Below are 9,593 nucleotides of genomic sequence, written 5' to 3'. Positions count from 1 at the left end.
CTTTAACGTGTGCTATTCTTCCTACACTGCACTGAAGTGGAAAAGGAGTGTTCAACATCTTAAAGTTGGAACTGTTAATGCTGTACTGGAGTCTAAATTAGACTGTTTTGTTTATATTTGTTAAAGAGAAGTACATCTGTTTGTGTAGCTATTCACAGAAGCAATTTTTTATTTGTAACTCATCTTGGTTTTTAGATTGCTGCATTTTAATGATCTACTTGACCATACTAGGTAAAAGTTAGTGGTTTTAAAATGTTAATTGAAGAGTTAACTGTTTAGTGTTTGCAATGCAATCCATTTTTTTCTCTTTATGGTTTTTTTTTCCTTTTCCCCCTCTCCAGCTGGTTCTGCGGTCAATGTTGCCCTAACTGCCTTTTTTTAAAAATGGACACCTTCAGACATAATTGGTCTGCTCTGCGTGTGATGTTGTAACAGTACCGTGTGTGGTGGCTCAGAAGCACACCAGTTCAGCATCTTTTGTACCTGTTATTCCTTGATGCTTTTTGGAAAGTGGGGAGAAAGATAAATCAAAGACACCAAAAGACAATGTAAAATGCTGACCTATACATATATTTTTTTTAATGGGGCTGTGAAAAGGGAGGTGGGATAACACCCAAGGATTTTTAAATGCTGCCTCTTCAGCCACACAAGCCTGGGCTGCTGCAGTTGTCTGTGTTGATGTCTTACCTCCTGTAATCCTGCAAGAGGTAGGTGTCACATTTTTACCCTACTGTTGTACCTATGGGACTGATGGACAAAGAATGAATTTGCTTGTATTGATGTAAGTTTTACCATCTCCTCTCCATATCACTTAAGTAATTTCATTAAATTTTAAGAGGACAATACTAATCGGCCCTTCAGGCACAAACAGTGTTAAAAGGCAGCTGTGCCAAGGTGAGTGGAGCCAGAGCCCTCACAGTTCTGCCCTGAAACAGGCTCCTCCATCAGCCACACTTAAGCATGTTAAACTCGAGAAGCCTAGTGGAAAAATTGTATGAATCCTGTGCATATTTAATTTTTTTTCTCCTTGATATAGATGTGTTCTACTTTTAAAGTTGGTTTTCTTCCCCTTGAAGGGCAGCTGATTTCATACATCAGTGCTTTTTCATAGCTGCTCTGCGGCAGAGGGATTTTTTTTCTGGGTGGGGAGAGGGGTGGGAAAGCAAATGTGGGGTTATGAACTGGGGAGAGGACATATATTTTTATGTTCTTGCAATAGCAGAATAAAGAGAGAAAAAAAATTGCTTACATACTGTAGTGAACTCAGCTTCCATGTGTTACAACTTGTGTCCTTAATGTTTGTTTCATGCTGGGCCAGCAGAACTAACCTTTCATACAGAGCCAGACATTTATGTCTTATGTTTAAAACTTGTCTTAGTAAAAACTGACATAATTCTGTAAGGAAATAGGATTTTTTTAAATTAATACACTTTCAGTAAAAGATCTGAAGACAAGAATGAATGAGACAGAAGACTTTTCTGTTCACACAAATGCCACCTCACGTTCTCTCCATTTCCTTTTCTAGGAAATGGAAATCAAAACCTTGGACATGCTATGTAGAAGTTTTGTAATGCCTTCTGAAGCAGTAATTGTATAGTGAACCTGCTGGGGATGCATCTTTCCAGCATCACCAGTGTAACTGCATCCTACCCTTGTACAACTACCAAACTTCCAGCTTTAAAAGAAGACAAGCCAGCAATTTGTACTGAAAGATTAACTAGCCTAGTGCAAGCATCCATTACTCATAGATGTATTACAGCATTAGCTATTACTACCTGGGTTATTGAGCCTCTGCCTGCCAGTTGCAGTAATTTGTTCATACATAAACCAAACATTAAGTGCATGTCCTTCAGTACAGCATTGACTCCTAGGCTAGTGTACTGTGAGATATGTAACCCAGCAAGAGAAAACAGAGTTGGAAATCAAGATCTAGACATACTGGGCTTTCAAAGCCACAAGGTTCAGCACAGAGAAAGGCTGGAGAGGAGGCAACAGAGCTGCCGGCACTTGCATTCCACAACAGCTCCTACAGTTGTCACGGACTTGCTAGTTTCCCCCCGCTCTGGGAAAGGGCAGATGGCATAACAGTACTATGAAGTTCAGGAACACAAAGAATGATGGTGGTATTTGTGGGTCTTCTGCATCCCCTGATGCTTGAGCAGGGAGCTGAAGCATGCAGTTACTATCTGAATTCTGCTGCAGCAGCTGAATGAGAACATAGAATAATCCCCTGGAAGAGGTACAGGTGGGTACAAACTGTACACACAATTGCTTGCCCCCTGCAATGAATTTGAAGTGCTTTTGCAATATTCTCACTATACTACCAGAAGCCATTCCATCTGTAACATGCTACATGGGAATCTGGGTGTCTAAAACTACAACCAATTACTACCATGAATATCTTATGTACCAGATAAAGGAATGTTGATAGAAGTTTTCATTAAAAGTAATCATTTTCTCAATTAAAAGACTTGGAAATCTGTGTTTAAGAGGTACATACGAGAAAATAATGAAATTTGGCACTAGTATATAGTGATTACACATCTGAAAAAGCTCTGAAATTAAATACAGAACTTCTGGCTATGTATACCCTTCTTAAGGAAAGACCTATTCCACACAGCTTGAAGAAAGGAGTTCTCTTCAACACACCCAGACTTTCACTGCCCCCCCCCAGGCCTCACCTCTCACTGATGGGAGCTGCCTGCACCTGCCAGAACAAGACAGCCCACACAGCCAGAGCTCCAGGCAAGGCACAAGGACACGTTTGAACCAGAGCATTTATATGCTCAAGGCTTCCCCACCACACACACACCCCTTGCATCCACGTGCAAGCATCACACATGCCACACACTACTACACTTAACAGCAAGAAGGTATTTCTGCAAAGCAGCAATTATCCTTGGGTACATCAAATCCCTGCCTCTAACACATGGAAGGGGTCAGGTTATTTCCACAGAACATGGGATTCTGTCAGACGAAAACACACAAAAATGCAAGTAAAACACACTGACAGAGCTCTGGTCTCCGTCCTTCCAGGGTTACTAGTTGGAAGCAACTTGTTGGATGTCTAGAAAATTAACCACTGACAGGAGGAAGTCCAGGCCCACTGTATGTTAGCAAGTCAGCAGGTAGGGGTTTGGAGTTTATTTTCTTTCAAACAGCAAGACCAAGGTATATTTGTCCAGCAAGTTTATTACACAAACGTGAAACCTACAAATGCTGCAACTTTGCCAGGAGGAAGCCCTGATACATACAGTGCCTACTGCTCTTTGGTGAGTAGTCTTGCTAGAGCTCATTGTTATACATCTTCCCATTACACAGGAGTTCCAGTTAGTGAAGTTACACTTAATGGTTACAGCAGATGCTTTAGCAGAAGACTACAGAGACATTCCATCAGGGTCACTTTTAATTCCAATATACATCATACAAAATTAAGTCAGTCTTCAACCAGTTTAAATGATAGTCAGAATGCAGAAGAGTAATGAGATTAAGTGATAAATCTTTTGCTTACACAAGGAAGGGCAAGTACAGCACTTGCAATGAAACACAGCCCATTTACCACTGTCATCTTAAGCATTACAGGTACAACACTTAGCTCTTTGCTATTCCAATTACACCACAAGCTAAACGAGGTCCCGCATTTCCAGTTAATTTGCTCTCATTATCTCCCCCTCTACCCAGGTCATCGCGTCTTTCATGGACCTAAAAGAGAATTGAAGATACCTTAATTCATATTATTGCATAACTAAACATTTTTCACTACTCAGTAGTAGCAGCAGTGACGAGGAGTATTGCCAGCTACCAGCAGGGTCTGTTACACAACAGAGAACCTATTGTAATTAGGTAATGCTGAATGCCAAATTTATACTCATGCTAAAACTTAAGACTAGACTTGGCTGAAGAGATTAGTTGCCTTCAGCAGAATTAATTTGAACTGGAAGTCACCAAAAGCCCACATTTCAAAGAGCTACCACCAGTCCATGAGCTAGTTTGGCCTAGACATTCAAGTTCACCCTCGCAACACAAGGGTGACTGCCACATGGCAAGTGCAGCACGTTGGCCTCACCACTCAACGTGCTGCACAACTCATCTCCCAGCTCCTTGGCCATCAGTCCAACCCTCTTTCATGCAGGAGCACCCTGATCTCAGCATTCACTGGAGTCCCAAGGGAAACAAGACTGACAACACTCATCTGTGGCCAAGTCCACTCAGCCTCTTCCACCCTCCTTCCCAGGGTACCCAAGGCACCAGTCACATCAGCAGCTACCAGACTAGTGCTAGTGGCCAGCATCCTGCAGTGCCCATTGCCATGCCTTTCAGTGACAGTATTTGTGCCAGGCAGCCAGCTCCCTCCATCAGTTTGCTTTAGTCACACACAGCTGGAAGAAGCCAAGTTAAATGGAGAGGAACACCTTCAGAAGGCAGGGCAGAAAATCAAGCTCTCACAGCAATGAAGTGCCATACAAAGACACACAGGACTTTCAGGCAGGGCTCCAAAGAACCCTCCATGCTGGACCAACTTGCACTATCACTTCTGTAAACACCAGGGACTCATCTCCAGCATCGAGAAGGCATCACTTGCTGGAAAGACTGCTCTGATGTTCCTCAAAGCACCCCAGTAACACCAAGACACTTACCACCATGGTACGCCCAATGATGCAATGTGGTCCACTAAGAGAAATGATGGAATCTTCTATGTCCACTTCTGCTACACCTCCTTTAGCAGTTACATTGCCAAGGTCTCCCACATGCCTACACAAAGATGCAGAGAAACTCAAAGAATGCTTGGTTAATTTAAAGCCCTTCTAAGTGATGGTCTGAACAATACAATACCCATAGTTACAAGACTCGAGTTTCCACCATTTTAGCTTAAACAAGCACATATGTCCTCATTTATAACCACCAGTCAATTTTGAACACTTCCACTATTTTAACTCCTTTAGTTCAATGGATTACTAAAATTCAGCCCTAGGTAGAACTGGAAACTGGAAGGTTAATCACCTTTAGGGAAAGGAAGGCCATATTCCCTAGCAAGCCAAGCCAACAGTACACAACTCTTTAGCTAAGAATTCCTCCATGCTGATTGCACTTCCCTCTGCTCAGAAAGGACATCTCTCAGACTAGGTGAAATGATCTTTACTGTACATAAAAAAGGTTTGGTGTAAGCACTGCCACTACTCTTGAAAGCTTTTAATATCTATCACAAATCAGCTATTCCACAAGTGGCTGCAGGCTTTCAGTTTAAATAGGATTAGTAAAAGCCATTTGTCAAGTGACAGGTCAAAGGGGATGCGCATTAAGTGCTAGCTGTGTCCTAATCAGTATCAGCAATGACTATTTGAGTTTACTTGGCATTTTCCCCATACACTTGGCATTATACCCTAACACAGTTTTTATCAGAGCTAGTTCTCCACTAGGGCTCCCCTTAAGAATTAATCCTCAAGCAGTTCAGTTTCATTGAACTTCTGGACATTCCAGTGTATTGTTTCCTTCACATCTGCCTCCTCCAAAAGCAAACAAACATTCAATCAAACAACAAGATGTTCTGCAAGACTCTTCTATCCAGATTCAGAACCTTGAATAGCAACTTATTTCTGAAACTCTCCATGCACACAGGGTAACCAGCCCAGCCAAATGCTGACTTCAACAGCATAGTGCCAACTTCGTATTTTTAAACAAGTCCTATAAAACCAGGTCAAGGGCGGTTTTCTCTTTAGAAATTTGCTTGATTTAAACTTCAGTCCAATTGTTTCAACTCTGGACTGATAAAAGTGTAATCTAGTTCTTATACCCTCCTAAGGAATTCCCCAGCCTATGGCTGCCTGAGCAGGCAGGTGACACAAGCAGCAGAATCTGACAAAGCAGAAAAGCAGAAGCCATGATGTTCATGCAATTTTGACCTTTTGCACTGGAACAGTTGGCTGCACCTGAAGCCCATGAGCACACCATTTCATGCTGCTCCCTGACCCCGACAGCTGGCTCACAGCCAGCTTGCTTGGCCTAGCCTGCAACTGATCACTCAGGTACGAACTAATCAGTCACAGAAGGTGCAGTTACAGACAAATGTGAGAGTTCAAAGGCTCATGATAATGCCAAATCGGTCCCAATGCTACTCCAGATGCTACCTGTGCATGACCAGCCCATCTTTTACACTTGCTCCTAGCTCCACTCACTACCACACTGGCCTTTAGCTCTTATGCAGCCCCCTCCCAGCCTCCCAAAACCAGTCAGCATACTACTTAAACCAGTTACTCAGGCATCAGGTCTCAAACATGCAAGGGTTCCCTGAAGGTAACCAGACTATGGAAACTGCTTCCAGGGGCAGAATTAGGTCTCAGCTCCCACTGAGGTCCAAGAGACATCCAGCATAAGCATCAGATGGTGTACTGACACCCAGCCCCTGAGGAGCACATCCTGTAGGTAGCACAGTACCTGAGTTAACAGGCTAAAACCAGCCCAGCAGCCCAAATAAAAAGCCACCATGCCTGGGCACACACAGCTCTGTATTCACCTTGCAGTCTGCCCTGAAGCCTCAGTGCCTTCCACTGATTACTCTGACCTGCCACATGACCATCCTGCTGCATGCAGCTCAACAATCGGTAGTTTAGTGCCCTCCTGTCATAAGCTGGCCCCAAAACAGAAACCAATCAACCCTGACCAAAGAAGGCTTTAACAAATAAATCCACCAGATGCACATCCTAAGGTAACTTCATTCAGTAAGAGCCTTTATTTCCTCTTCTCCCCAAGCTATGACAAAACCAAGAATATGTCCCAAAGACTAGGTTTTACCCATACCATTCGAGCCAAAGTGCCTAACAAATTGCTGTGCAATTATCACTCAGGGAAGTCCTGCAGGAATTACCAGATTTCTTCTGATATTGTCCTAGTATTATTCATTAAGTGGCCTCTCAGGCACAAAGTTGCATGTAGCTGCTGCATGGAGTAGCTACCCAGTAAGAGGCCCCACGCATTAAGCTCACCTTTCTGCATCACTTGGTCCACCATGCTGCTTGCCCTCAGGGTTGAAGTGAGCACCTGCACTGGTACACCCTGAAACAGAACACAGTCATCAAAACTACCTTTCTTTTGATCTGCAATAGCCAATTTAAATCCGTTGCTTATACAATACACACCAAGCTAGTCTTCCTATATCCAGAGGCAGTGAAGTCAGTAATGATGAAATAGCTACTCTCCTGTTAGATGTTCTACTAATCCTCTGGAGGTAAGTAACCTACTACAGACTTCGAAATTTAATTAAGTAAGGTTACTCATTCTATAACACTCTGGGTTCAGTTGAAAGCTTTCTAATTTCTTAATACTAGGTTAACAGAGTATTTAGGTCAGTGCTTGATATGTCAGATCTTGAACACAAGCCTAAACGTGTTTAAAGTATTAAATGGGAATCAATTCCTCCAGAAATGTCATCATTTCTTAACACAGATGTGCAGTGCACCCAAGTACTAGATGCTGCTGCAACACTAAAAGTTCTTTAAAGGTGAGAAATCACATTACAGTCATAACTCAAAAGCTTAGAGAGACATCTTACCATTGGTATTGTCACCAAACTCATGGACATGGAAGCCATGATCTCCATCAGCCAAGCCATTGATTTTTCCAGTAACTTTTACTGGTCCATTGCCCTTTAATGGAGAGAATTTATGATCACCAAAATGACAACATTAAAGCTCCTTGGCTCAAATGAAGCTTCTTAGTCAAGAGGATACACAAGAGACTACGCTACAAGTTCAGCTACAAAGACGTGAACAATTACCTTACATAACTGATTCTATATGTCAATACTCTACTGCACAGACTGTTTGCATTTATTTTAGCTGCCTAAAATATGCTCTTCCTATTATGCATCAACAGCAAAAGGAATGCCTTTTATTAGATCGCTTACTTTTGAGAATGATCATGTACTTCCATCTGGAAGCACAAGTGACCCTGAGGTCATGCCTCCTCCACAGACACAGTATTTCCTGTGTGCAGCCTCAACTCCCTTACCGCGTATAAACAACTGCGTGCTCAAAAGGGCTCTGGCCATTGGACAACCAAAGCTCTGCTAAGCCTCACTCTGACAGCGGTAAACAAGCTCTGTCGGCAGCATAAGGCCAGCCGCAGGGCTGAGGGCACAGCCACAGTAACACAGGAAAACAGCCTCCAGGGAAGGAAAAAAGAAAAGATCCTAGAAGAAAAATGTTTGCAGAAAAAGGAAAAAAAAACCTGCTGGTGCTTCTCTCCGTGTCACTATTTTAGGACGTGTCTGTAAAAAGAGATTTTTCTACAGCTGAAAGAAATCAGAACATCAGAGAACCGAAGCCTGATGGAAGTTTTTAAAGTGAGGCTGCCTAAAGCGCCGGGTCTCCTCAGGGCGCAAGCGCCACCACGGATGTGAAACGCAGGAGCGAAAGCCCAGCGTCGCAACAACCCGGGGACACCAAGGGGCGACAGAACACCAGCCCCACTCCCTCCCACCGCAGCGGCCCAGGCCAAGCCCGCTCAGTGCAGCCCCCACGGAGGAGAGGGAGAACTGCACCGCCCGCCCCACGCCATGACTCAGCACCGCGGTCGGGCGAGCCTCAAGGGGACGGGGTCGCGCCCACTGCCGCCGGCCTTGCCTGCTGCTGGAAGTGGATGACGCCCTGCACCGGGCCGTCCCCCTTCATCACGCACACAGCCTTCAGCGTCGCCATGTTCCCGCGGCGGCCGGAGTGCGGCACAGAAAACACGCCACAGCACACAGCGCCTGAGGGACTAGGGGCCCGCCCCTCCTGCGGCCCTTATATAGGGCGGCCCGTCAGCGCCGCGGCCAATCGCGCTGCGCTCGCGGGTCTCTCAGCGAAATAATTACGCGGGGTTCGGCCAATGGATGGGGGTGTGTTGCGACAGCGCGCGGGTAGGCGCCAATCAGCGGCGCTCCGCCCCTGGGCCAACGGGCGGGCGAGCCGGCCGTACCCGCCGGGGGATGCGTTGTGTGGCGGCTGCTGCTGCTAGGGGGTGGTTAAACGGGGCTGGGCGACCGGAGTCCGGGCCCGGGCGAGCTGGGCAGCGAGGGAGCAAGGGAGCGCGCCGCGGGTGGCCGGGCTCCGCGCTTTGGCCTGCACCGCGTTTGCCCTCGAGAGCCGGGGTGAATTCGCTCCTGCGTTTCACATCCGTGGTGGCGCTTGCGCCCTGAGGAGACCCGGCGCTTTAGGCAGCCTCACTTTAGAAGCTTGATCAGGCTTCGGTTCTGTGATCTTCTGATGCTATGATTTCATCCAGACACAGACAAATCTCTTTTTATGGGCACGTCCTAAAATAATGACATGGAAAGAAGCAGCAGCACGGTTTGTTTGGTTTTTTTTTTCCTAGTATCTGCATATTTTTCCCTCCCCTGGAGGCTATTTTCCTCTATTACTGTGACTGAGGTGTGTGGCATCATGAACTCCCATCTGAAATGAGTATGCAGTTTCAAAGTTGCCCTTAACAGCTTTGCGTTTCAAAATAGTCGTCCTGCCCAGCAGATGTTTTGTAGAGAAAGCATGAAAGTTACAATCCAAAGCTGGTGTTGCTCAGCTGCTGACTCTTCTTAGAGGCACCTTTGCATATAGGCA

General features: G+C 45.2%; 1 protein-coding gene across 1 annotated transcript; it reads right to left on the bottom strand.

The window, feature by feature from the left end:
- Positions 1–3,172: 3,172 nt before the first annotated feature.
- Positions 3,173–8,775, bottom strand: SOD1 (superoxide dismutase 1). Its single transcript, XM_065862727.2, has 5 exons — positions 8,619–8,775; positions 7,547–7,640; positions 6,981–7,050; positions 4,638–4,752; positions 3,173–3,702 (listed from the first exon to the last, which is right to left on the bottom strand). Exons 1-5 carry the CDS (start codon positions 8,691–8,693, stop codon positions 3,592–3,594), a joined length of 465 nt encoding a protein of 154 aa, XP_065718799.1. The 5' UTR covers positions 8,694–8,775; the 3' UTR covers positions 3,173–3,591.
- Positions 8,776–9,593: the final 818 nt, after the last annotated feature.

The sequence above is a fragment of the Patagioenas fasciata genome, chromosome 1 (genome assembly GCF_037038585.1).
Source record: "Patagioenas fasciata isolate bPatFas1 chromosome 1, bPatFas1.hap1, whole genome shotgun sequence".
NCBI lineage: Eukaryota > Metazoa > Chordata > Aves > Columbiformes > Columbidae > Patagioenas > Patagioenas fasciata.
This window is presented reverse-complemented; position numbering and strand designations above follow the sequence as displayed.

Bases quoted from the DNA above. Each gene is read 5' to 3' on its own strand.
- SOD1 (XM_065862727.2), bottom strand. From the start codon at position 8,693: ATGGCGACGCTGAAGGCTGTGTGCGTGATGAAGGGGGACGGCCCGGTG. The intron at 4,753-6,980 runs GTGAGCTTAATG...ATCTTTGTGTAG, and splicing joins GGACCAAGTGATGCAGAAAG to GCATGTGGGAGACCTTGGCA. The intron at 3,703-4,637 runs GTAAGTGTCTTG...ATTCTCTTTTAG, and splicing joins TCATTGGGCGTACCATGGTG to GTCCATGAAAGACGCGATGA.